At 49.4% G+C, this 27,180-nt stretch overlaps 1 protein-coding gene across 5 annotated transcripts in view; it reads left to right on the plus strand.

Annotated features, from left to right (window-relative positions):
• The window catches only part of TBC1D14 (TBC1 domain family member 14), a 124,376-nt gene that overhangs the window by 93,142 nt on the left and 4,054 nt on the right, over positions 1-27,180 (plus strand). For 4 of the 5 annotated variants that reach the window (XM_003816459.7, XM_034951958.3, XM_024928482.5 and 1 more), the window contains 6 exons: positions 2,611-2,691; positions 4,408-4,502; positions 7,644-7,715; positions 8,411-8,539; positions 12,193-12,302; positions 23,120-23,378. In XM_003816459.7, the coding sequence (XP_003816507.1) occupies positions 2,611-2,691; positions 4,408-4,502; positions 7,644-7,715; positions 8,411-8,539; positions 12,193-12,302; positions 23,120-23,378 (746 nt within the window). The remainder of the gene's footprint in view (positions 1-2,610; positions 2,692-4,407; positions 4,503-7,643; positions 7,716-8,410; positions 8,540-12,192; positions 12,303-23,119; positions 23,379-27,180) is intronic. The other variant, XM_034951959.3, reaches the window with a different exon arrangement.

Raw genomic sequence — 27,180 nt, forward strand, 5'->3', positions numbered from 1 at the left:
TACCTACCAAAATTTTGTTTTAACATCTCTGTGTGAGAAGATGAATAACGTTTAACTTGTGGAAATGGTTTTTTAAAAGTATCCTCAGAAGTTGAGGTTTGGAGAAATTACTGAACATTTATTTCTAAACTCTTGTCTCTGCAGATTGGATGGAATGCACAGTACTTTGTGTGTGTGTTTAATTTTTGCTTCTCACTGATGCCTGGGTGGATTTTATTTAAATTAAAATCTATGGACCTTATTGTTTTGGATTGGGCTAAACCACTGACGAGTCAGTTACATGTTTAGACATGAGTCTTAGACATTTATCCAAACCTTGGTATTGGCTCGATTTGTGTACATTTTGTCTGTCTTGTATTGTGAACCGCACAGTGTCAGTGGCCCCCACTAGCACTGGTACTCAGGAAGCTGGGCCCTCACCTGCTGTGCTCTCTACCTTTTCACCCTTACCCACCCTGGGTCTCTGCATGGGGCAGGCCCTTAAGAAATACCTGCTGTGTGAATGAATGCTACCTTACTGGGTCCTGCTTAATCTCGATTTTACTACATTTCCAAGCCAGTGTAAGAACACAAACAAACTTGGTTGCTGAGTACCAAGCATCATATTAGGTTCTTTACTTATGGATCTTATTTAATATTGACAGTGCGACCTTGACCTCATTTTCCTCTAGAGAAGGCTCAGCATCCTGGAAAGGCTAGGACTGTGCCCAGGTCTCTGGCTCGTGTGTGTGGGGCCAGGACTCTGATCCTAGGCCCAGGCTAATCCTAAATCCCGTGTTCTGACTTGGAGAGCCCTAAGGTTTTGCTCTTGTGGTTGTACAATTGAAAACTTAGTGAAAGTCGACCTAATAGTACTATTAAAACTTCACTTTTAGGGCCCCAGTCAATCTTGTACTTTGACATTGGAGCAGGGGGTTTGGGAAGAAGGTGTGGTAGCTGTCCAGCCTCCAGCGTTCCCCAGATGCACACCAATAAAGCCATGGGGGAGACTTAAAACTCTCTGACACTTTGACCCATTGAACCCCGAGGCTGGCAGCCTCTGTGACTTAACTGTCAAATGCCTTACTTGGGAAGTGATTCCCTAGTGGCCATGGCCACACAGTGGTTTTCATCCACCTCCTGCCAAAATGACCAGAGCTTGGCCGGCCTCCTGGAGGCCGAAAGCAGGTGGAAGTGCCACCAGGTGCATGAGGCAGCAGCTCAGAGCAGTGTGGGATTGTCCTGGGAGCACGCGTGCTGAGTTACTGCTTTGGACACTGATACTATAATAGCAAAACTAGATTTTGGATTACATTTTAATAAAATAGCGTGCACTGCCCAGAAGGCAGATGTGCTCTGCTGTGTTTTCCAAAAGTAATGATGGGAAAAATAAAGTGCTGAAAATTCCATGGGTAGCTGCAATTAAAGTCTCAGTGATAGACAAGTGATTGTGTGTAATCTGAGACATCTGGGAGCTGATCAGGAACATCAGAGCCAGAGGAGTGGCGGGTGCAGCAGCTGGCGCTTGTCATCCCAGCACTTTGGGAGGTTGTGGCAGGGGGGAATCACCTGAGGTCAGGAGTTTGAGACCAGCCTGGCCAACACGGCCAAATCCCATCTCTACTAAAAAAAAAAAAAAATTCACCAGGTGCGGTGGCGTGCACCTGTAATCCCACCTATTCAGGAGGCTGAGGCAAGAAAATTGATTGAATCTGGGAGGCAGAGGTTACAGTCAGCCAAGATTGCGCCACTGCACTCTCCAGCCTGGGCGACAGAGCAAGACTCCATCTCGGAAAAAAAAGAAAAAGCCAGATGACCAGGAAGCACCTGAGACTGGGCTGTGTCGGGGAACAGGGCGCTGAGAAGGAGCTCTGTGGATTCAGCCTTCACACTTGTCCTTGAAAGAAGAATGGGGCACGGATATACCTGTGGAGGTCTGTGTATGCTAGTGAAGTCGTGTTGTTTAACTATTACCAAACCACCCGAAGAGAGCTGTCACAAAAATAAGTTCCATATTTAATATGGAGATTTGGAGGCTGTCATGATCCTTCTCTGCCAGCAAGAGTCCTGTTTTTTGAAGCTTCTGCGTATTCCTGGGATCTTCCGCCACCCCTGCTTCACTGCCAGGCAGCAAGACGAGGCCTGTGCCAGGTGGGGGCAATTGCACCATGTCCTTACTTGAAACCCAATGATTCTCTGCTGGTCCGTCCTTCCCTCCCTCGGTCAGTGAGACATTCCTTGATTGGGTTGCTCTGTGTCAATTCCAGTGCTGTGTCTTTTGGATACAGAGGGAGTGAGAGAGCTTCACCGTCTTGCCCCAGGGATCTCGCGGTCTGGGAGAAGCAGTAGACAAGTCACAAAGACCAAAACAAGGCAGTTTTGTGGGTAGGCTGTGTCAGAGAACTAAATAGCAGTGATGTGTGTAATCTTTCTTTGTTTCAGGCTGTGTCTTTAAACAATAAAATTACTTTCAGGCCAAGTTGGGGGGAATGGTTTAAGTAGCCTGTTAAGTATGCATTAAGCCTATTATAGTTGAACTTAAGTATTTGGAGGAAATAGTACTGTGTTCTGTGGTGGTTTTGACGAAAAATACATGTGCACGTAACACTTACCCAGAGGCTTTTCTTCCAGAGCTCTTTGACATCTGTCTTGCCCGAGCCAAGGAGAGGTGGCGGTCCCTTAGCACAGGAGGCTCTGAAGTGGAGAACGAAGGTAGAGTGTCTTCTAAAAGCAGCGGACTGCTGTGGTCAATTATGTTTGTCATTCTTGATTACGTAGTGAAGAAAGTTGACCTTAACTACAGTAGAGATTGTTGTGGAGTCATACAAAGCTCCACGAGAAAAGGTTTGTTTTGTTTTGTTTTTTTTAGCAAAAATTAAAGGTAAAAACTTTTTATAAGAAATTGGCCGGGTGTGGTGACTCATGCCTGTAATCCCAGCACTTTGGGAGGCTGAGGTAGATGGATCACCTGAGGTCAGGAGTTTGAGACCAGCCTGGCCAACATGGTGAAACCCCGTCTCTACTAAAAATACAAAAATTAGGCTGGGTGCAGGCACTCACGCCTGTAATCCCAGCACTTTGGGAGGCTGAGGCGGGTGGATCACAAGGTCAGGAGTTTGAGACCAGCCTGGTCAACATGGCGAGACCCCCCCATCTCTACTAAAAATAGAAAAATTAGCCAGGCGTGGTGGTGGGTGCCTGTAATCCTAGCTACTCGGGAGGCCGAGGCAGGAGAATCACTTGAACCCGGGAGGTGGAGGTTGCGGGGAGCCAAGACCGTGCCACTGCATTCCAGCCTGGGTAACAGTGAGTCTCTGTCTCAAGAAAAAACAAAAATTAGCTAGGCGTGGTGATGTGCACCTGTAATCCCACCTACTCGGGAGGCTGAGGAAGGAGAATCGCTTAAACCCTGGAGGTGGAGGTTGCAGTGAGCCAAGATCTCACCACTGCACTCCAGCCTAGGTGACAGAGCAAGACTCCCTCTAAAAAAAAAAAAAGAAATAGAACATCCCAGTTCCTGAGAGGTGTTTGTGTCCTGACATGCTGGAGGGCCCGTCATAACCAGTGCCATTCCCTTTAAAGTTGTTCATGTGACTTCCAGTAGCCTGGTGTCTGGGATTAGTTGAATACTGGCTTATAGAGGAGCTCAGATTTACAGAGACAAGAACACTGCATGTTTGCTAGATTATGCCTTTAGAATTCTCCATAACACACAAGGATGATTACTTCTTTTGGTTAAGAAATACATGATTTTACTGATCATTTTTACAGTCTTTGTGGTATTAGAATTCTAAAAAGTATAAAACAAATTATTTATGATTGTTAGAGATATTACACACTGGCTGGGCACAGTGGCTCGTGCCTGTAATCCTAGCACTTTGGGAGGCTGAGGTGGGCAGATAAGGCCAGGAGTTCAAAGCCAGCCTGAGCAACAAAGAAAGACCCTGTCGCTACAAAAAGATAAAAGAAAAAAGAAATATAACATGAGTATAATACCGCAATAGTTTCTACATCTAGTGAGTTTACACTGAAGATGTTTGAGATCGAGCAGTGATATATGTGTGTGTGTGTGTGTGTGTGTGTGTGTGTGTGTTTATGCTTGGAGTTTCTTTGTGTTTATTCTCCTACTTGTCCTTGCTTTCCACTGATTGTTATTGGTGAGAGGCGAAATGTTAGATTTTGATTTCAGACTCTGGAAAATATCTAATGATAATCTAGAATTAGCTGGTGCCATAAGATATGTTGTTCTCTAAGAAACCCTACAATCTGTTAAATACTCTGAAGCTGCACTGAGTCAAGACGTGATTAGGTCAGTGTGCTTCTGAAGAACTTTTTTCCGTGTTTTGTTCTTGTAAAACTTCAAAGGCTCGTAATTGTCCTACATTCGTGCCCTTGAGGAATGTAATGATTTTTGGCGTCTTTTGACAGATGCTGGTTTTTCAGCAGCAGACAGAGAAGCCAGTCTGGAGCTTATTAAACTGGACATTTCTAGAACATTTCCTAATCTCTGCATTTTCCAGCAAGTAAGTGGTGGTGACTTGTTGCTTTCAAGTATGTTTTGTCTAAAATTCATAGATGCTGAACTGTGTATATTTGTTGTCAAGTTTGAAAGGTACTTGGGTTTTTGGGGGTGTTAGGAGGTAGGGTGGATGTTACTATTAAATACATTTAGACTTTTTAAAATAAGTGTAACTGATCCTTTGCAACAAATATTTACTATGTCCATACTTGTGCTCCAAAAGACAATTCTGTCTTCCTCTTGAGATACTTGTCTCGGGGCCCCTGTAGGTCTGGTCTGAGAGGGTCCCCATGGGTGGCTGTGTCTGCTGGCGCTTTCTTGGACACTCCTCTGCTCTCAGGACTGTGTGTAGCAGTCTGCGCTCAGCAAGGCCATGTCGGTGTGATGGGCTTCGGCTCAGATGAGCCCAGTGCGGTGAGCCCGTGTGAGAAAGGGAAATCCCTGGCAGCCTGGGTGGGTGGCCAAGCCGGGGTGACAGGTTTCTGAGCAGGTAGACCAGGAGAGCAGTGCAGCTGAGGGACAGAAGCCTGCTGTGGGAGATAGGACAGGCTCCTTAGGTGGCAGGAAAAGCAGAGGGGGGCCTCCTCCTGGGCATCTGAACACAGGACAGGGCTACCAGCAGTAGGTTGTGGGGTCATCTGACCTGAACTCTTTAAAGACCTTCTATTCTTTGAGCCAGCAGGCGTTAATCTGGGGATCTTTTGACCCCTTTCTTATCTATAACGGGTTTTTGGTGGGCAGTTGTTCTTGCAGAATACCTCTGCACCTGTCCCTTGTCTGTTCTCACTGCCTTTACTCAGGTTCTCATCTTTGTGGATTTCCATGTGGGTCTTCAGAAATCTTTTCAGAAGAGGAAAGAGAGGGAATCTACAAAGCTACCAGCAGCTTTGGTCCTGGTGTCTGGTGCGTGAGCCCAGCGAGCACCCCACTGGCTTGCAGCAGGCAGTTGACTTAGCTGGGAGCCTGTTTCCTGGAACCCTGCTTCTCCCACAGGGCAGATTTCAGCTTCTCTGCCCTTTTGCCCCAGTTCGTCTCCATAGGCCTCAGTGCACTCCATGCTTTGCAGCCCCTGCATCACTCTCTTGGAGCTGCTCCTGTTTCTTGCCCTTGGAGGGGAAAGACTTTCTTCCCCCAGCCCAAAAGGCCCTTCCCCACCCTCCACCCACGGTTCACGTGCCCCCTCACCAGGCTCTCAGAGGGATCCAGGAGAGGCAGCTTTCTGGAAAGGAGTTTCACCTTTGATTTCAAACAAATTTGGGCTTTCATCACAGATTGCCTTCCCACTAGCTTTGGGCAAATCTATCTTTTTGAGCCTTAGTTTGTTCATCTGTAACAGGGTGATCATACTGGCCTAACAGGGCTGTTGACAGTACTTGGCAGATAACAGTGCTTGTTGTTATTAAATCTCTTTGAACGTAATTTGAAACTGAAAGACAACTACATCCAACCAGAGGTCAAAGGGCCATATCCTACCAGGTGGTGGCAGAAGTGTGTGATGGAAGAGGTGGTGGGCGGAGGCCAAAGAAGTTTCTTCCCAGGTCTTTCAATCCAATGTGGAGATCTCTCAGCCCTGGTAGAAAGTAGCTTAGTAACCTTTCTAATGAGCAGAGATTGAGTTTACTAAAAAGAAAGCAAAGAACAGTTGAGGGGGAGAGTGGAGAGCTATGTCCAAAAGCAGTTAAGGTCATTTATTATTTGTTCTTTTTTGAGACAGAGTTTCGCTCTTGTTGCCCAGGCTGGAGTGGAATGGCATGATCTCGGCTCACCGCAGCCTCCGCCTCCCGGGTTCAAGCGATTCTCTTGCCTTAGCCTCCCGAGTAGCTGGGATTACAGGCACCCACCACCATGCCCGGCTAATTTTTGTATTTTGGGGAGAGACGGGTTTTCACCATGTTGGCCAGGCTGGTCTCGAACTCCTGACCTCGTGATCAGCCCACCTCGGCCTCCCAAAGTGCTGGGAATACAGGTGTGAGCCACTGCGCCCAGCCGCATCATTGTTTTCATTTAAGAAATGACATTTAGCACCAAAGTGAGATGGAAGGATCGAAATTACAACGGTAGAAAACCTTTGAAGTTGAACACATTTAGCTTTAAGAGAAGTTCAGTGTAATGCTCTTGTTTTCTTGTTTAGCCTTGGCCTGGATAAAACTCTGTTACAGTGACACTAGTCCTTAGACTGGCGTTTGGTGCCACTGCAGACCGTCACCCCCACCCTAGGCCTGGATGCTGGCATTTTTACCCTCTCATTGCTATTTTTCCTTTTGTCCCTCCGTGATTTGGAACTGTCTTTTCTTTTACTTAGCTCTTTTCACATGCTAGAATATGATGGTCTGGGCCACGGCATTCTTTTGTAAGCCACCTGTGGTCACCTGTGGAGTGACTTCTTATCTCTCACCATGTGTGATTTTTATTCCTTGTGTTAAATGTAGGTACCTGGTAGACATAGACAGTAAGTGTTTGGGACTGAACCTGTCCTTTTGTTGTATCTTCTCACATGCTAACTTCAGCGTGAGGCATCTCTGCACTTTCTTCTGTGCTCCATTGGGGAAATAATTCCAACAATTGACTTTTTGGAAGCAGTTATAAGAGCAAGTGGAAATGTTAGAGGGGTGGAAGAGCTGGGAGAATGTTTAAACAAAATGGTAGCCACCAGGACTTAGAAGAGTGTATTTCCTAAACTTGCCATTCAGAAAACCAACAGAAACAAGGAGAGTGATAAGCCTGGGAAGAGAGGCAGAAAGGATAGTCAGGATGTGGGGCACAGCGGGAGACGGCCTGAGTGACACTGAGTAGTCACCTGCTTTGAAGAGCCCCCGCATACCTGGCTCTCCTGGTGGGCTTTGAAAGGGAACAGAGTTATACAGCAGGAGCCAAATAAAGGATATTTGTCCAGGGTGGTGCTCCTGCCTGGCCCTCCAGCTTCTTTTCAGAGCAGTTACATAGCGTGAGCTGCAGACTTCCCTAGCTGTGAATGGGTAATTTGTTAAATTCCATATGCATATAGAGCTGCTGGCATCATGCTTGGCATATTTCATAATGCTGAAAATAGCAGGAGTGGCAGCGGCAGCAGTAGTAGTATCAGATGTTCGTCTGAGCACTAACAGTACTCATGCATGTGTTGTTTTTGCTGTGTTGATCCTTTTAGGGTGGTCCATATCATGACATGTTGCACAGTATTTTGGGCGCTTATACTTGTTACCGGCCAGATGTGGGTTATGTAAGTGAAGTTTCTCAGTATTTTATAATGTTGTTATCTAAAAAGAAAGTCAGATATTGTCCAGCACGTGTTAGCTGCAAATGTCATGCCAGTGCCTTCGTTTTTGCCGAGGAGTATGAAAAGTCTTGTGGTAAGTGAGTTGACTCAGGTTCCTCTTAAAGAAATTGAGCTGTCGTGGCTGCTCTGGGGCATTAATCACATTTTAATTGAATGCAATTTTCATTTTTGGCATGTGACTTTTTTCCAACATTAAATCAAAGAAGCCTTAACCACGTTAAAAGCAGCAACCATTAAAAAGCACTGCTGATACTTCTGTGGCTTCGCGGATGTGTGTGCGCATGCATGGTTTGATATTAAGCTTATCGAGATAGATAACACATGTCTACAGCACCGGGACACTGGACATAGGAAAGAGCAGTATTTCAGATGCCGTGGGCCTAAGATGGCTGGTTTCGGGTTTTCCATTTGCAGGGTGGGAGCAAGGGTGGGAACTGAAGGAGAGCAGGCCGGGTGGCTGGGGTGGCAGAGTGGTGGTTCTGAGTGAGGGCAGTTCAGCGTTGGGTGGCCGGAGGAGTGGGGCAGCTCTAGGGACACTTCTAGTGTGAGGGTGGTAGGTTTGTCTTTGCTAAAAATGAACGCACTACGGTGACCCTGTGGCCACTGTGATTGTAACGTGCCTTTCTCTCCTCTCTCAGGTCCAGGGCATGTCCTTCATAGCGGCAGTGTTGATCTTGAACTTAGATACTGCAGATGCCTTTATTGCTTTTTCTAACCTTTTGAATAAACCCTGTCAAATGGCGTTTTTCAGAGTGGACCATGGCCTTGTGAGTATCCTCTGTGTTCGGGCCCTGAGTACTGTGTCTTTAAATGTCAAGAGTTGCTTACTCGTCTGTGTTTTCAGTGGAAAAAAAGAATACATTTTCTCTCTGTGAAGAGATGTTTAGAGTAAGCAGCACTGTAAGGTGGAGGATGATTTTGAGCAGTGTATTGCATGGAAGCTGAAAAAGACATGGTTTGTAGCCGTATGTCTGGGTTTCTTAATACGTTCTCTCAGAAAAACATTACCTGTATTTTTGAAAATGTGTTCTTTTAATGAAGGAAGAAGTGTGGCTCCTGCTTAAACTTAACACACACTTGGTGTCAAAGTCACAGCTTGATGGCAGTGCCCATGTTTGGGCCTGTTGGGTAGAATGTGTCGTAATCGAGCGGTGTTGCTGCTCGTTGTCACCCTGCTTTGTGAAGTGTGCCCCACTCGGGAGAAAGGAGACACGCTGGAGACCATACTCCTTTATTTTTTAAAAGGCAGCCATTTGTTTAGTGGACTGCTCTAGTCTTTACGACACTGCATAAGTGGGAGGCGGTGACAGTGGGGGGTGGTGACAGTGGGGGGTAGGGTTTACATGCCTCCCAGATAAGCCCTCTGCGCAGTTCAGGTGAGGAGATAAGGCTCAGAGTGAAGGGACTCGTTCAAGGCATGCAGCTGGTAAGTGGAGGAGCTGAGATTTGAATCCGTTCTGGTTCCTAAGCCCTTGTTCTTCTGTAGCATAGAAGTCACCAATTTAATAAGCCCATCAGGGTTTTTTTTGTTTTTTGTTGGTTTTTTTTTTTGGCAGAGTCTTGCTCTCTCACCCAGACTGGAGTGCAATGGTGCCATCTCAGCTCACTACGACCTCCGCTTCCTGGGTTCAAGCGATTATCGTGTCTCAGCCTCCCTAGTAGCTGGGATTACAGGTGTCTGCCACCATGCCAGGCTAATTTTTTGTATTTTTAGTAGAGATGGGGTTTTGCCATGTTGGCCAGGCTGGTCTTGAACTCCTGACCTCAAGTGATCCACCTGCCTCGGCCTCCCAAATTGCTGGGATTACAGGCGTGAGCCACTGTGTCCGGCCATCACTGTCTGATTTGCTGATAATTATTACCAGTACTTCAAGACTAAAATGATCTAATACTTTAGATCATCTAGGGATTATTTCTTCCTTGATATCTTAAGGTTTACTGAGTATGTCTTGCTCAGATAGTACATACATAAAGTATTTAAAAGCTGTTGGTTGGCCGGGCATGGTGGCTTACGCCTGTAATCCCAGCACTTTGGGAGGCCGAGGAGGGCGGATCACGAGGTCAGGAGTAACACACGAGGCCTGGCTAACACAGTGAAACCCCGTCTCTACTAAAAATACACAATAATTAGCTGGGCGTGGTGGCAGGCGCCTGTAGTCCCAGCTAGTCGGGAGACTGAGGCAGGAGAATGGCGTGAACCTGGGAGGCAGAGCTTGCAGTGAGCCGAGATTGCGCCACTGCACTCCAGCCTGGGCGACAGAGCGAGACCCCATCTCAAAAAAAAAAAAAAAAAAAGTTGTTGGTAAATTTGGTAGCTATTACTGGGACTGTAAATTGGCAGAGTCCTTTTGGAAGACAACTTGGTATTAAGTATCAATAGCTGTAAATAGCATTGGTGTGCAGTTCTGCTCATAAGAATCACTTCTAAGAAAGTCATAAATGTGGACAAAGCATTATGCACAAAGATAGTCATTACACACTTATTTACAATTGTAAATGTGAGAATAGCTGAAATGAGGTTAGGAGAATGCAGAATGGTAAATTAAAATTTGGTAAGTGATCAGTAGTGTTGCTTACAAAGAGCTGCATTGTGAGAAAGTGTTCAAGATGTTAATTCAGTGTATGTAAGATAAAACGTAAACTATAGTGACTATTGTATTTAACAATAAAAGGAAATATGCCACAGAATTACTAGTGTTTATAGATTTTTGAATGATGGATTAATAGTGTTTATGTGTTTCCTAAGTTATCTACAGTGAGTGTTTACAGGTATGACTTTCATAATCAGGTAAAAACTTACCTTTCCAAGAAAAGTAATGGTCAGAAACAGAAAATAAATCTTGAGGAAGCGTTCTTACTCTTGAAATAACTCATTGGCACAGTATATACTGGCCTTACGTTGCTTGTGATATTAATTCCTGAAAATAATTCCTGCATGTAAATTTAATTTTATCTTTTTATAAATAAATAAATGATTCCCATCTAAGTTTCTGCTGATTTTGAAGATAAGACCCCAGCTTTCTCTTTGGAAATGTGGTAGAAATTGTGCCTAGGAATCATAGCTTGTATTTTGAAGGAAAAACCATAGAGTCATAATGTTGAGTGGGGTCTTCATGACAGCAGCAGGTTTTCTCCCTGGCAGCCCTGTTGAACTTAGGACTGTGTGACTCTGCTGGGGGATGTTCTGTGCGCTGGAGGATGCTTAGCAGCTTGCCAGCCTCCATATCCCCGTGCCAGCAGCACCTGCCCCCAGTTGTGACGACCAGAAGTATCTTCACATTGACCAATGTTGCCTTAGAGACCAAATCACTCCCTTTTGGGAGCCACCGTCTACAGTAGAGCCCCTCCTTCGGATGCACAGACACCAGAGTCGTGATCTGCCCCCAGGCGCCCAGCTGGTGAGCGCTGGAGCAGAACTGGGCCACCATCAGACGGGTGCTGCCCCCAGTCCAGCTGGAGTTCTTTCTGCTGTCAGCACTGCTTCCCAGCTTTGTACATTTTGCTTCCTTAAAAAACCGTCCACCGTTGGAAAGCAAGTTCCATAAACTACGGGCTGTAACGCCCTCCTTTCCTCCTTTCCCTGTAGTGTTTCCCCCTCGTTGCATTCAAAGGTGTGCCTCTGTCAGCTGGAGGGGTGCTGCCCTTGACTCAGACATGAGTCGTGTAGCCCCCTGCAAGTGCCAGGGGTTGGATGAGGCATGCCTGCTTTTCCAGATACTTTTTTTTTTTTTTATGAGATGGAGTCTCGCTGTGTCGCCCAGGCTGGAGTGCAGTGGCGCAGTCTCGGCTCACTGCAAGCTCCGCCTCCCGGGTTCACGCCATTCTCCTGCCTCAGCCTCCTGAGTAGCTGGGACTACAGGCGCCCGCCACCACGCCTGGCTAATTTTTCGTTTTCGTATTTTTAATAGAGACGGAGTTTCACCGTGTTAGCGAGGATGGTCTCGATCTCCTGACCTCATGATCCACCCTCCTCGGCCTCCCAAAGTGCTGGGATTACAGGCATGAGCCACCGCACCCGGCCTCCAGATACTTTTACACGTTCATATATTCCTGGTTTTTAGGAAAGAGTGAGTCTGTACAGGCTCCACCTTTGCAGCGGGACAGGCACAAATTCATTCCCAGCTTCACCACCTACAAAGCTTGTGCCCTTATTTGGCAAGTTCCATAACTGCTTTGGGTTTCAGTTCCCTTTTCTATGAATTGAAGAAGATGAGGTGTGGCTATTGATGTCATTGTGAAGATTAGAAATAGTGCTTGTTTATAATTTGAATAGTACCTACAATAAGTTGCCATTCAAAGTGTATTAGTAATTACAGAAGAAGGTAACTCTAAGAGTCTAAAGATAAACATATATTGACTTTTTTGTAAATTGGAAACTTGTGCAGATAGTTTCTGAGTAAATTTCATATTATCTCCCTAGATGTTGACTTATTTTGCTGCATTTGAGGTATTCTTTGAAGAAAATTTGCCGAAATTATTTGCCCATTTCAAGAAGAACAACCTAACTCCAGATATCTACCTAATTGATTGGTAAGACTGGCTTTTCCCTGTGTTTTCAGAGCGTTTCTCAGCCCTTGTCTGTTCTTCACTCTCTTCTCTGCCAACTTCTTCATGGCCCGGCTGAGTCCTCATATCCTGCTTTCCAGCCTTCCCTGATGGCCCTGCCCATAAACATCAGTGCCTCCTCCTGGCCCTCCTGAATTCCCTCAAGGGGAGAAATGGTATCTTGGGCCTGTTTGTTTCCAAAGTGCTGTCCATTCCTTAAAGGACCCGTCCTAAGCACCCGGCCTGTGCAGGCCCTCGCTGGGTATAGAGGTGGCCTGAGGAGCAAGGGCAGCGCTTGCCTGTCAGGAGCTCCTGGCTTGTGGGAGACACGTGTGTCCATGGGCACTGTCCACGTGAGATGAGTGCCGTCTTGGAAGGCAGGAGGTCCTGGACCCAGCACAGGGTTCAGAGTACATAGAGCGAAGGTGACAAGTGCATGTGCCATTCCAGAGTCAGCGGGCACTGTAGCCAGGTCTGGTGGGGTAGAGGTTGAAAGTAAAGGGCAGAGGATGGCAGGCGATGAGGTGGGGAGGCCAGGTCACGGTGGCTCTTAGACCCAAGCTCTGAAGCTTGGGCAGGATTGCGGGGCCAGGGGGAGTGGGAGAAGGCTTCTGCTGAGGGTGAGAGTGGGGCATATCCAGCGGCGAGTTTTAAGTTACCTGGAAGGCAGGAGAGCCTGGGAACAGAGAGACAAATTAAGGGGGAAAAAGCTGAAGTAGGTGGAGAGAAGGCCCCGTGGAAATATTGTGGGTATGTCAGAGAATCATGGTCAGCTCTTGACTGCGGTTGGGGAAGGGGTTTGCTGATGCCTTCAGCTGAGACCAAAGACAAAGGGAGAAGATTCGGCCAGGGCAGTTAGTGGATTTGACTTCAGATGGGTGATTTTGAGGTGCCTGCGGGACATGTGAGTAGAGGCATCCTGAGACAGATACAAGGATCCTGAGAGGTCTACGCAGCAGCAGTAGGCCAGGCAGGTCTTCATGCTGTGGTGAAAGGGGTTGCTGAGGATGGGGTGTGGCTGTTAGCCCAGAGAGCACCATGTTTGAGGGCCAGGTAAGAGGGCTGGGAGACCTGTGTGTGGAAGGGAGCAGCCTCTCAGATCACATGGTGGGAAGAGGGTGCCTCCGGGATCCAGCAGCCCCAGCCCAAACCCAGCTTCTCCCATTACTGCCTTGTGGTCTTGGGGAAGGTTGTGAAGCCCGGCTGAGCTCCCGGTTCCTTATCTGGAGGCCACAGTAATTCACCCCACAGGGTGCTGCAGGGTGACCGTGCGGCACCACCTGACTCATAGAAGGGGCTCCGCAGAAGTAAAGGTACTATTCGACCAGAAAGGCACGTTCCACTAAATCGTATGGTAAATGTCCAGCCACTGTGAACAGATAGCTGGCTGGTTTGGTTTTGTTGTTGTTGCCCACTTTCTTCAGCAGGGAAAAGGCCTTCTGGAAGGTAAAATTCAAGTATCATTTGAAAGGAAGCTGACCCCTTAGCTAAAGCAGCCTTGTCTGTGCCCTTAAGAGTGCGCCTTTGGGATTCTTGGTTTGTTGCTTCTGTCCCAAACCCTGGACTGTTCTCACTCCGCTGACCTTTGCCATGAAGGACGAGGTTTTGGAGGTTGAATCTTGTAGCTGAAGCTACAGGACAGTGAACATGGGGCCGTGAATGGCGCTGGCGGGGATGCTGGGCTGGCCTGCCTGGCTGTACTGGATAGAAGTGTTTAGGGCCTGCTTTAAAGGGGACCTTTATTCAGTAAATGGTGATTTTCTTCACAGCTGTGAACACAAAGCTCCTGCACAGGCTGCCCCACCGTGTGCATTTGACTGCGAGCCCTGCCCCTCAGATTCCTGGCTGGGGCCCGCGGTACTGGAGGACGGGAGGGGATCCAGGCAGGACCTGAGCCTTTAGCTTCTCCCTTATCTGTTTTAGGGCTTCTGATTAGTTTCTTAGGATTCTAGGCCAAAAGTCAATAGTGTCTTTCAAACTTTTCCCACCTTTACTTGCAAAAGGAAATGTGTTTTAAATTGTGACCCAATGTTTGCAGAAACTTAACACGTACGTATGCTGGGAACGGTGGTTTCATGACCCAGTACCTAACCCTGACCATGTGAAGCATTCTGAAGTATTGTACTTTGTTCTATTTATTCCAAAAAATGCTGGTGATAATCTGCTTTCGTTGCCTTCATGATCCACTGGCTGTTGTCTGGGTCATGCCTGGCAGTGTGAAAAGTACAGGCCTGGAGAATAGTGTTGTCTGCTTCTGTCCCAGCGTGAAGATGGTTGTAATCCTTGTAGGGGCAAAGACAAAGGGCACCTGCGTTTTTTGACTCGAGTGCTTCTCACACATGCTGTCTTTGAACCCTTGGAACAACCTCTCCAAGTCCAGTGTAACACTTGTGTTTTATAGAGGAAAAAAGGCTCAGGGCGGGGTGCACTAGCTCACGCCTATAATCCCAGCACTTTGGGAGGCCCAGGCGGGCAGATCACATGAGGTCAGGAGTTCGAGACCAGCCTGGCCAACGTGGCGAAACCCCGTCTCTACTAAAATACAAAAATTGGCTGGGCATGGTGGCGCGTGCCTGTAATCCCAGCTACTTAGGAGGCTGAGGCACGAGAATCATTTGAACCCAGGAGGCAGAGGTTGCAGTGAGCCGAGATCACACCACTGCACTCTAGCCTGGGTGACAGAGTGGGCCTCTCTCTCCAAAACAAACAAACAAAAAATAAAACTGAGGCTCAGAGAGGCAGAGTGCCTTGGCCAAGGTCCTGATGCCAGCCAAATGCAGAGCTGGAGTCCAGACTCAAGTCTACCCGGCTCTAGAGCTGTGTACTTTCCCTTAGAGTCCTTTCTAAGGGGGTTTGTGTAAGGCAGTGTCACCCGTAAGATGGGTCCCATAGCTCAGGTTCCAGAGACAGGAATAGCATGTCGAGTGTAGAACATGGGTTGGACTGTCAGTAATGAGCAGTGAGGCAGAGTAAATGAAAAGGAAGTGGCAAGGGTTCTTCACTGCTGAGGCCTTTGTGCTGTGAGCTGGTTGGTGCCCAGGGCCTTGTGAATGCTGTCCACTGTGCTTTGATGAGGCCTCCACAGGCCTTATTCTTGAAGTGCTGACTGTGTTCTAGAATAAGCACCAGCTAGGATACAGTCTGTTTTCGCAGTTCCAGTACAGGGCAAGGCATATAGAAAGGCCTTAGTAAATATTTAAGTTGAACTAAGCACAGGAAAGCCATGTATTCATGACTTATTTCCTGAGTCAGCATTTATTGGTGGTCTGCAGTGATTCAGGCTCCTTGTTGGGTGCTGACAGTGCGGTGAAAGCTCAGATCAGAAACAGGTTGGGCAGTAGGGAGGAAGCAAAGGGGAAGAACAGACTTTACATAAGACCTGTCCTAGAAGCTGCCATTTCAGAAGCACTCGTCACTGTGGTCTTCAGTGTTCTGGAGCAGGTGTACCTATTTCTGGGCACAGAAGAAGTCACTGAGGCCCACTTCTCAATGTCACATCCATGGTGTGAGGTCCAGGTTGGTCTGCCTTCGGGGTCTTTGCTGCTTCTGCTACATCAGACCACCTTTCCCAGAGACACGTCCACACCCATCACACCTGGGCCTGCCTCCACATTGTGGGTCTGCACTGTTCCTGGTGGGATATAAAGCATGCTAAGTTCCAGGGCTCAGCAGCTAACTGCCTGAACAAGAGAGCCTTCCTCCTGCTCGCGGCAGGGGCTGAGGGGCCTGTGGGTGTGGCCAGCTCAGCATCCTGGGTGGGCTGTGTGGGTAGCCCATTAAAATGGCTACACTTCAGGTCAGAAAAATCTCCTGTCCTGCCACACTGCCTGCCCACCAAACCTGCTTCCCACCGCCCCAGCTCCACCCACTCTCTGAGGGTCCCCTCTGTCAGCTGCTGCCCCTGTGGTAAAGCTTCAAGAGTGACCTCTGTGTCCCCAGTGCCTGGCCCCATGCCTGGCTCAGTGTCCTAGGTCAAAGAATGCGTCTGTGCCTGAGGGTCACCTTCCTCGGTCCCTTTTCCAGTGCACCCTGTACGCTGCCTAACCAGTTGCTCATGAGGAGTCAGGGCTGAGGGTTCGCTGTCCTTCCAACACCGCCTTCCTGGCCCTTCTTTAATTGTGGCTTGCCACTCCTGCCGATGAGGCATGCGGATCAGAGCAGGGGCCCCTCAGCTGTCTCCGTCTTCCTACAGAGTTTTCAGTGTTTCGACTGTCAAGCATCTACATTTTGTAGGACTGACTTTAGGTCATTTCACTTCTGAAAATATTTCCCATTGCCGTCCAGTGGCAGAATTATCTAGAGGTGTGAGTGAGCTTTATAATAAATAATCTTGAGCTAACAAAAGAATCGGGGACTACATTCCATGTTATGGTTAGCGTTTCTGAAATTATGTTTAATGATCCTTGGAGATGCTGTCATTGCCTGGAGTTTCCATCTTTTTTTGTTGTTGTTGTTGTTGTTGAGATGGAGTCTCGCACTTTCACCCAGGCTTGAGTGCAGTGGTGGATCTCGGCTCACTGCAAGCTCCGCCTCCCGGATTCATGCCGTTCTCCTGCTTCAGCCTCCTGAGTAGCTGGGACTGCAGGCGCCCGCCACGACCCCCAGCTAATTTTTGTATTTTTAGTAGAGATGGGGTTTCACTGTGTTAGCCATGATGGTTTCGATCTCCTGATCTCGTGATCCTCCCAACTAGGCCTCCCAAAGTGCTGGGATTACAGGCGTGAGCAACCGCGCCCAGCTCGAGTTTCCATTTTAAAGGAAAGGTTCAAGGGGGAGTGACCGTTGGGAGGTTTCCGTTTCCGCTGCCTCTTGCACTTGGGTCATCTCTGGCCCTTCAGTTCTGGGGTACAGGTTGCCCCAAGAGTGCCTTAGGAGCCGGGAGCATCGTGCTGAGCACGTCTGGCGTAGGCTGGGTCTTTATGGGCGTGTGGAGGAGGGAGGAGCGTCCCCTGCCTACACTGGGGACCTGCTTGAAGGGAGGGGCAGCAGCCTGTGCATCGTTGGCACACCTTGGCCTGGCTGAAGTGGGAGCCTGCATTCTCACGCGGTGCTCATGATATTTACTTCATGTCTGTTGTCCCCTGCCAAGTGCTGGGACAGAAAGACTGGAACCCCGCTGGGCTCAGGTTAGGGAGGACTCTGGGGCACAGAGGTGGGTATGTGAACCCCGCTGGGCTCAGGTTAGCGAGGACCCTGGGGCACAGAGGTGGGTATGTGAACCCCGCTGGGCTCAGGTCTGGGAGGACTCTGGGGCACAGAGGTGGGTATGTGAACCCCGCTGGGTTCAGGTTAGCGAGGACCCTGGGGCACAGAGGTGGGTATGTGAATCCCGCTGGGCTCAGGTTAGGGAGGACCCTGGGGCACAGAGGTGGGTATGTGAACCCCGCTGGGCTCAGGTTAGCGAGGACCCTGGGGCACAGAGGTGGGTATGTGAACCCCGCTGGGCTCAGGTCAGGGAGGACTCTGGGGCACAGACGTTGGTATGTGAACTCCTCTGGCCTTAGGTTGGGGAGGACTCTGGGGCACAGAGGTGGGTATGTGAACCCCGCTGGGCTCAGGTCTGGGAGGACTCTGGGGCACAGAGGTGGGTATGTGAACCCCGCTGGGTTCAGGTTAGCGAGGACCCTGGGGCACAGAGGTGGGTATGTGAATCCCGCTGGGCTCAGGTTAGGGAGGACCCTGGGGCACAGAGGTGGGTATGTGAGCCCCGCTGGGCTCAGGTTAGCGAGGACCCTGGGGCACAGAGGTGGGTATGTGAACCCCGCTGGGCTCAGGTCAGGGAGGACTCTGGGGCACAGACGTTGGTATGTGAACTCCTCTGGCCTTAGGTTGGGGAGGACTCTGGGGCACAGAGGTGGGTATGTGAACCCCGCTGGGCTCAGGTCAGGGAGGACTCTGGGGCACAGAGGTTGGTATGTGAACTCCTCTGGCCTTAGGTTGGGGAGGACTCTGGGGCACAGAGGTGGGTATGTAAACTCTGCTGGGCTCAGGTTAGGGAGGACTCTGGGGCACAGAGCTGGATATATGTCTAATTGCTTTCAGAATCAAGGTGAGCGCAGTTTATGGGTTTAACTAAGTTTGAACTGAGTCTTAAGTAACCATCTCCAACTTTTAACAAATGGGATTGTGTGTTCGGAGTTTAATGTTGCTTTATTTAAGCTTCACAAAATCTAATGAGGCTCAGTAGTAACTCTGTTCTTACCTAGCACTGTCTAATCTAACTGTTGATGTTTCTGGGAATACAGGGAGCCCCGTGGTTGGGGGAGGGGCTGAGTGCCATTCATGAGCCATCCTGGGGGTGAGGGCTCCTCCTTAGCAGCTGGTCAGGTTGGGAAAATGGGGACACAGCTAGAAATTGGTAATGTTGGGCCTTGAAGGTCCAAGTCGCTGGTTTTGGCTTCTTAATGGGTGAGACTACCCGGTGACTTTCCCTTTTACTTTAAGCTAGATCTGCTTTTCCACAGCCTCCCTTTATTTGGTTGAGTTTTTTCTTGTTTTGTTTTGTTTTCTTTTCTTTTTGAGACGTATTGTCACTCTTTCCAGTCTGGAGTGCAGTGGTGCGATCTCGGCTCGCTGCAGCCTCCGCCTCCCAGGCTCATGCAGTTCTCCTGCCTCAGCCACCCGAGTAGGTGGAATTACAGGCGCATGCCACCATGCCCAGCTAATCTCCCTTTATTTGTACTGTCCTCCTCTGTAAAATGGAAAAGACTATTGTACCTCCTTTTGGGGTTGTAACAAGGATTCAGTTGAACAGTCCCTGTAAAAATGTATGAAGCGAGCACTTTCTGTTGTGTGCAGCCCGGGGCCCTCATTAGTAGACAGGGCAGAGGCCAGTTCTGTTCCGTGGATGCCGTCTTCCTCCTTCACGACAGCCCTGAACTGCCCTCGTCCTTACCCCATGGTGCTTCCTTGCCTCTAGCAAGCTCAGACAAGCAGGCGGAACAGACCCGGCTAGGTAAGAATTTTCTGGAAGTTGTGAAGACGCATCAGCAAAAACTGCCCCTTTCCTCCCTCACGTATCATGGGGGAAACAGATACGCAGCTTTTGTCTGGGGTCTTTTCTAAGCTGAGAGACACGTCATTTGTTTAGCGACATAGAAATATATCATTTTGGGCTGGGTGCGGTGTCTCATGCCTGTAGTCCCAGCACTTTGAGAGGCTGAGGTGACAGGATCATTTTAGCCCAGGAGTTCAAGACTAGTCTGGGCAACACAGTGAGACCCTATCTCTACAAATAACTTAAAAATTAGCCGGTGTGGTGGTGTGTGCCTGTAGTCTGAGCTACTCAGGAGGCTGAGCTAGGAGGGTCACCTGAGCCCAGGAAGTCTAGGTTGCAGTGAGCCGTGATTGTGCAACTGCACTCTGGCCTGGGCGACACAGTGAGACCCTGTCTTAACAAAAAGAAAAGAGAAGAATTATGTTATTTTGCATTAGTTGAAGTTGTACTTGAAATTACTTTTTTTTTAACTTTTAAAAACATACTTTTATTTATTACTTTTAAAAAAATACCATTTTTGATCTACAGCGCAATAATATGCAGTGGTCAGAGGCAAAACGTAAACATCTTTTGGGAGAGAAAAACCCTTGAATTCTGTCTTCCGACCGTGGGTGGAGTAGTGAGCCGTCTCTGGGAAGGCCAAGGGGCCCTTCCCGTCCTGCTTCTGTGAGCCTGAGGGCAGCAGGGGAAGGTGGACCTTGAACCAGGAGGGCCGTGTGGACAGTAGCCCCCTTGTTCCGACCGGTTCTGATCCCATGGCAGGGCTTCTTTGGGGCCAGGACAGAGCCTGGTGTACCCCTTCAGTGGCCTGTTCACGGCTGGCTTTCAAATCTAAATGTGGTTTAAAATACAGCCCACATTTGGAAGCTCCTGATAATGATGTGGGAGCACCTCTGAGCAGTCCCTGCTGGAGGAGAGAATGGGAGAAGAGGAGCCTCAGTTCAAGACTGTGGGGCGGGGTGTCTGCCCTTGAGGCACTTCCAGCCTGGAGCAGGGGACAGAAGTGGCTTAGGACGGTGCGGAGCTCTTGGAGTGGAGTCCAGGGGCTGGAGAGGCCATGGGGAGCCCTGACTGGGGCAGAGGGCCTGGGAGCTGCTTGCTGAGAGGCCTGCCAGAGCCTGCAAGGCCCAGAAGAGGCAGGATGGTGTGCGAGGCAGAGGGAAGTGTCCAGGAGTGTCAAGAGCGTCCCTTCACTGGCTCAGTGTAAAGGAAGATGAAGAATGCCAGGGCCTCATGAAGGAGGGTGCGTGCAGTGCAGCGTGAACGTTTCAAGGAAACTTGGTCCAGCCTGAGGGTCAGGAAATGACCTTCCAAGAAATAGTGACACACAGCATGTGGGAAGAGCCTGCAGGGGACAGAGGCTGATGCCAGGAACAAGCCCAGAGGCTGCAGTGAGGAGCCAGGCATGGTCGCAGCACGGCGTCAGCAGTAAGCATGGCCAGGAGGTGGAAGCTCATGGGATTGGAAATGGGTTTGTCTCATGGAAATGCAGAGCAGGGGGCATCGTGGGCATAGTGAATGGCATTCTGGGTCATTCCAGTGGTGACTTAATTTTATAAAGTTCATTACCTGTCTAGAGTAACTTATGGAGACTCACACATAAATCTCAGCTTAAGAATATTATGTTAAATTAAAAAAAGAACAAACTTTAGTTCTTTGGGCTTGGGGGGGTACATTGTAGAAATCTCTTTTGTTCTCTTCTTTGCTATTAAAAACTATATGACTATATATATAAAATATGTATGTGTATAAACTATATAAAAACTGTTGTTTTGGCTGGGCGTGGTGGCTCACGCCTGTAATCCCAGCACTTTGGTAGGCTAAGGTAAGTGAATCACGAGGTCAGGAGTTCAAGACCAGCCGGGCCAAGATGGTGAAACCCCATCTTTACTAAAAATACAAAAATTAGCCGGGCATGGTGGTGGACGCCTGTAATCCCAGCTACTTGGGAGGCCGAGGCAGAGAATTGCTTGAACCTGGGAGGTGGAGGTTGCAGTGAGTCGAAATCGCACCACTACTGCACTCCAGCCTGGGCGACAGAGTGAGACTCCATCTCAAGAAAAAAACAAAACAAAACAAAAAACATTGTCGTCTTTCCCCATCCGTTTTTTTCTCAGGACTCTGCTTTTTAGCAGATGTAGGGAGAGTCTGATTTCCATGTGTGAGTGGGCACACAGAGATAGTAGTGCAGGCCGAGTGGACTCTCCTGCCCTTTCTCATAGAGTTAACAAGCGTGCTCTCCAGGTACAATTGAGAATATTCTCTAGACTAAGGAAACAAAAGATCTCTTTGTTCTTTCTTGAACTGTACTTTCTAGACCAGGTGGTGAAATGGTTTTCTGGTTTTGAAATAGCAAGAAGCTCGGGCTGAAGGCTTGTGATTTTAGAATCAAGCTTCCTACCAAGCCTGCGACGGTGCTGCTGCCTCATGGTGTGTGCTGAGGCTCAGACATCAGAGCGTGGGCATTGGAGTCAGGTTCAGAGTCTGGCTCGGGACTTACTGATGGTGAGACCTGGGTCCGTTTAGCTGTTGTCCTGAGGCGCGGTTCTGTCAGGTGTAGTGAGATGAGAGAGCACGTCTCCCGGGCATTTCCTGACGCATAGGGTGTCCTTCCGGAGGGGCTCACATAGCACACAGCGCCCGGTGTGCGCCCAGCTTCTGCTCTTCCTCTAGGTGCGGGTTTTCCCTGTCATCTGGCTCTCCGTTCCCTCCTCTGAGTTGAATGAAGTCTAGATTTTTAGTCCTTCCTGGACCTTTACTGTTAGAAGGTTCTGACGAGGGACAGCCTGGAACATTCCTGTTCTCATCTAGGAGCTGTGGGCTCTGTGCAATGCACGTCCATAACTGCATGTCCTCGGGACCTGGAGGACAGGCTGCATCTAATGGAGCACCCCCCGGCCGGAGTCCACTGTGGACAGAACCCATGCCCCTGTCACTTGTGAGCAGGTTGACCAGTGTGCGGGATTTTCTGTGGAATCTGTTATGGGAAAGTCAGGGTCACACTGTGGAAGCTTTAGTGGCCTGACCTCCTGACCGAGTCAGCCCCTCAGGCCGAGTCCAGTGCCTGCAGTTCAGGGGCTGTGTGGGCCCAGCACTGTCTCTGTGCCAGCACAGGAAATACTGAACTCTGGAAGAGAGGTCCTCCAGGAGGGGTGGAGATGTCCTCACCCAGCTGGGGATCCCCACCTGTACCGAGCACTGTCAGTGTTGGGCAGGTTTTGAGAGCCAGGAGCGTCTGGGAAGTCCTGCCGCAGACAGGGCGTTGGAATTCAGCAGAGATTGCCGGACAGGGCACTAGATGTGGAGCTAGGGTGTGCCATGATGAGCACCAGGCTGGGGACCAGGAGCCTGAGGGCACCCAGAGGAGGAAGGAGCCTCGTGCATGCTCCCAGGGCGGGGGGAACCTGTGCAGTGGCGCCAGCATTGAGCCCCATAGCCAGGAGGAGCACCTACCGTACTCTTGCTCTGTGGGTGGCGCGGGGTACAGCGGTCCCTAAGACAGGATGCCTGCCCCCACAGGGTGAGCACACAGTAGGGGCTCAGCACATATTCCTTGCAGGCAGGAGTCGTTGCTGTCAGTCATTCGGAAGCTGTGTGCTGCATGATTCTGTGCGGACGCTGATAGTGCTGTGTCCTGAGCGATGTTAGAATTACCCTTCAGTGTGAGTGCAGGCCTGGCTCTGGCCCCAGCTGTTGCCTGAAAGTGACTAGGGGAGTGTTTTTCATGGAATCAGACTGGAATTCACTGTTCTTTCTTTGTTAGGAGAGATTCAAAATCTGAAAAATTCCAACTTTTACCCCCTAGGATCTTTACCTTATATAGTAAATCTCTGCCCCTCGACCTGGCCTGTCGTATCTGGGACGTGTTCTGTCGCGATGGGGAAGAGTTCCTGTTCCGTACGGCCCTGGGCATCCTGAAGCTGTTCGAGGACATCCTGACCAAGATGGACTTCATCCACATGGCCCAGTTCCTGACCCGGCTGCCCGAGGACCTGCCCGCCGAGGAGCTGTTTGCCTCCATCGCCACGATCCAGATGCAGAGCCGAAACAAGAAGTGGGCTCAGGTCAGCGGGCTTTGTGTTCTTGGCTTCCCACAGCGTAGCTGGCAAGAGGCGCGACTCAGGAAGGCCCCTACGTAAAGTGCTGTCTGAGGACGTAGCCCCTTTGATGCAGTCCCTGGGCTGGAACTGAGGGAGGCTGGGTGGAGACGTGGCTGTGCCACAGGGCGTCTTGGCAGGTCGCCTCCTCTTTGGGTTTCTGTCAGCTGGATGGGGTGTGGATAATGAAAGCCTTCCCACCTCTTCTGCAGTGGCATTGGGAGGGTCAGCACTTTTATCATTATAGTGCTCTTTACATGTTAGAAAGTACTTTGTAAGCCACGTCCCCTCCTTTTTAAAAAAAATAATGCCAGAGACAGAAAGCAAAGTGGACCCACTTACTGAGCCCCGTGGCCATGCCCTGTGGCAGGCTTTTGTGTGTGTCCTTGAGAAGGAAGTGGGATTACCCCACTCTTACAACAAAGGGAGGCCCAGAGAGGAGGGCACGGGTCCCTCCTGGGTCTTCCCATGCGCTGCTGTGCCCTCTCTGGGCTGAGTGCCCCAAACAGCGGCGCGGATAGTCCGTATCCCTTGGCTTCCCTCCAGGCATCCCTCCTAGGTCCTGTCCTCTGTGGGATTGACCTGCATTTTCTGTTCCGAGTCTTTGTCATACTAAAAAGGAAGAAAAAACCAGTTTGGGTTCTTGATCCTGCATACACTCAGCATTGGTTTGAAGTCCTTGTTGATTGACGTCTATGAAGACTTTTCCTTTTCTGTATGTGCTACACCATGCCTGGGGGATTTCTTTGTTTTGAGAGAGGGTCTCGCTGTGTCATCCAGGCTGGAGTGCAGCCCCCGCCTCCCAGCCTCAGGTGACCATCCCACCTCAGCCCCCCGAAATGTCTGTTCTTGATTTAACTTTTTTTTTAATTAATGGAAGATTTAAAATATTTACAAAACTAGAACAGCATAAAATAATGCACCCCACACGCCTGCTCTGCAGTGTCCGTGACTGTGGAAGCGCAGCGGCTGTTGGAGCTGCCTCCCACCTCTCCCCTTCCCACCATATTGAAGCGAGTCCCTGGCACCGTGTCACCTGTTGGTGTTAGCGATCTCTGACTCATATGGGCTCTTTTAACATAACTGCAATACCGTTACCACTCAGCTACTAACTCCTTCCTATCATCAGATATCCAGTTTTCAAATTCAGATGTCATAAATGGCTTTATAGTTGGTTGGAATCAAGATCTAAATAAAGTCCATGCCTTGTGATTGTTTGAAAGCTCTGTTAAGCCTCTGTAATATCTATGCCACGCCACTTCTCACTTTTTAGCCCTCTCTTGCTTGCCTTTATTTGTCAAAGGAAACAGGTCATTTAGGCTGGGCACAGTGGCTGACACCTGTAATCCCAGCACTTTGGGAGGCCAAGGTTGGGGGATCACTAGAGCCTAGGAGTTTGAGACCAGCCTGGGCAACATAGTGAGACCCCGTCTCTATACAAAATACAAAAATTAGCTGGGCATGGTGACGTATATCTGTAGTTCCGGCTGCTAGGGAGGCTGAGATGGGAGGACCATTTGAGCCTGGGAGGTCAAGGCTGCAGTGGGCTGTGATTGTGCCACTGTGCTTCAGCCTAGGCAACAGAGCAAGACCCTGTCTTAAAACAAAACAAAACAAAAAACAGGTTGGCCAGGTTCAGTGGCTCACGCCTGTAATCCCAACACTTTGGGAGGCTGAGGCAGGTGGATCACGAGGTCAGGAGTTCAAGACAAGCCTGGCCAAGATGGTGAAACCCCATCTCTACTAAAAATACAAAAATTAGCCGGGCACGGTGGCAGGCGCCTGCAATCCCAGCTACTTGGGAGGCTGAGGTAGGAGAATTGCTAGAACCTGGGTGGCAGAGGTTGCAGTGAGCCAAGATCATGCCACTGCACTCCAGCCTGGGCAATAGAGTGAGACTCCATCTCAAAAAAAGCCCAAAAAAACAGGTCATTTGTCCTGTAACATTTCCCACTGGGGGAGAGTTTTATGGCATATGCATATATCACCCCCCCACACACATCACACACCTATACGTACACAATCACCCCACACACACAATCACCTCCACGCACACACATTGCACATCCATTCACCCCCTCACACACCCACAGTCACCCCCCACACACCCACATATACACAGTCACCCCACACATAGACACGCACAGATCACCCCCACGCACACTCATTGCACACCCACACAGTCACACCCCTACACCTCACACACCCAGTCACCCCACACACACATCACATACACATACACAATCACCACACACCACAATCACCCGACACACACATCACACACCCACCCACGCATACACAATTACCCTACACAGTCACATCCGCACACAATCACCCCACACACATCACACACCCCCACAATCACCCCACACAATCACACACCCACACACAATCACCCCCCACACATCACACAACCACACACAATCACCCCCCACACATCACACACCCACATACACAGTCCACCCCACACACATCACACATCCATACACAATCACCCCCTACACATATCACACACCCTTAAATACACAGTTACCCCACACAGTCATACCTACACACACACAGATCACCCCCACGCACACACATTGCACACCCAGTCACCCACAATCACACACATACACAATCACCCCACAGTTACCCACACCCACAGATCACCCCCCACACACACATTGCCCACCCCCCACACATAGATCACCACTTACACATCACCCCACACCCACACATACGTGCACACATCACACACCTACACATTGCATACCCACACACACACCTACAGATCACCCCCCACTTACACCTATCACAGCCCCACACACACGTCACCCCACACATCACACCCACACGTACACATTACACACCCACACACCTCACATGCACATACACACCCACGTACAGGTGCAGGTCACTCCCTGCGTATCCACATACTGCACACCCACATACACAGGAAAGGATTAAACCCAGATGAGCCATTTTGATCCTTGCATTTTAGGGACTAGGTAAAAACTATTGGTTAAAACTGGGTCAGATTATTTGACCGTAGGACATTGTTATTAATGGGATGGTGATAGGAGTTAGTCTGATGATGGGGGTGGGGGGCTTGGGCATCAGTGACGTGCTGTCAGTTTTTTTTTTTTTTTTTTTTTGAGACGGAGTCTCCACCCTGTTGCCCAGGCTGGAGTGCAGTGGCGCAATCTTGGCTCACTGCAACCTCTGCCTCCCGGGTTCAAGCGATTCTCTTGCCTCAGCCTCCCGAGTAGCTGGGATTACAGGCACCCGCCTCCATGCCCAGCTAATTTTTGTATTTTTAGTAGAGACGGGGTTTCACCATGTTGACCAGGCTGGTCTCAAATTCCTGACCTCGCGATCCACCTACCTCAGCCTCCCAAAGTGCTGGGATTATAGGCGTGAGCCACCACACCCAGTCCAGGCATCAGTAACTTTTATACAGTTCAGGTCTCATGGGACTTGTGGTCCATGCACATTTCTCTCAAATCCTGTGCTTAAGGTTAAGACACTGGTGAGCTTTCTTTTTCTTTTTCCTTCTTTTTTTTTTGAGACAGAGTCTCACTCTCATTGCCGAGACTGGAGTGCAGTGGTGCGATCACAGCTCACTGCAGCCTCAACCTCCGGGGCTCAAGCAATTCTTCCACCTCAGTCTCCCAAGTAGCTGGGACTGCAGGCATGTGCCATGATACCCAGCCAATATTTGGTTGTTTGTTTTTGTAGAGATTTGTTTGCTTTTTTGTTGCTGAGGTTGGTCTCAAACTCCTGGGCC

The sequence above is a fragment of the Pan paniscus genome, chromosome 3 (genome assembly GCF_029289425.2).
Source record: "Pan paniscus chromosome 3, NHGRI_mPanPan1-v2.0_pri, whole genome shotgun sequence".
NCBI classification, from domain to species: domain Eukaryota; kingdom Metazoa; phylum Chordata; class Mammalia; order Primates; family Hominidae; genus Pan; species Pan paniscus.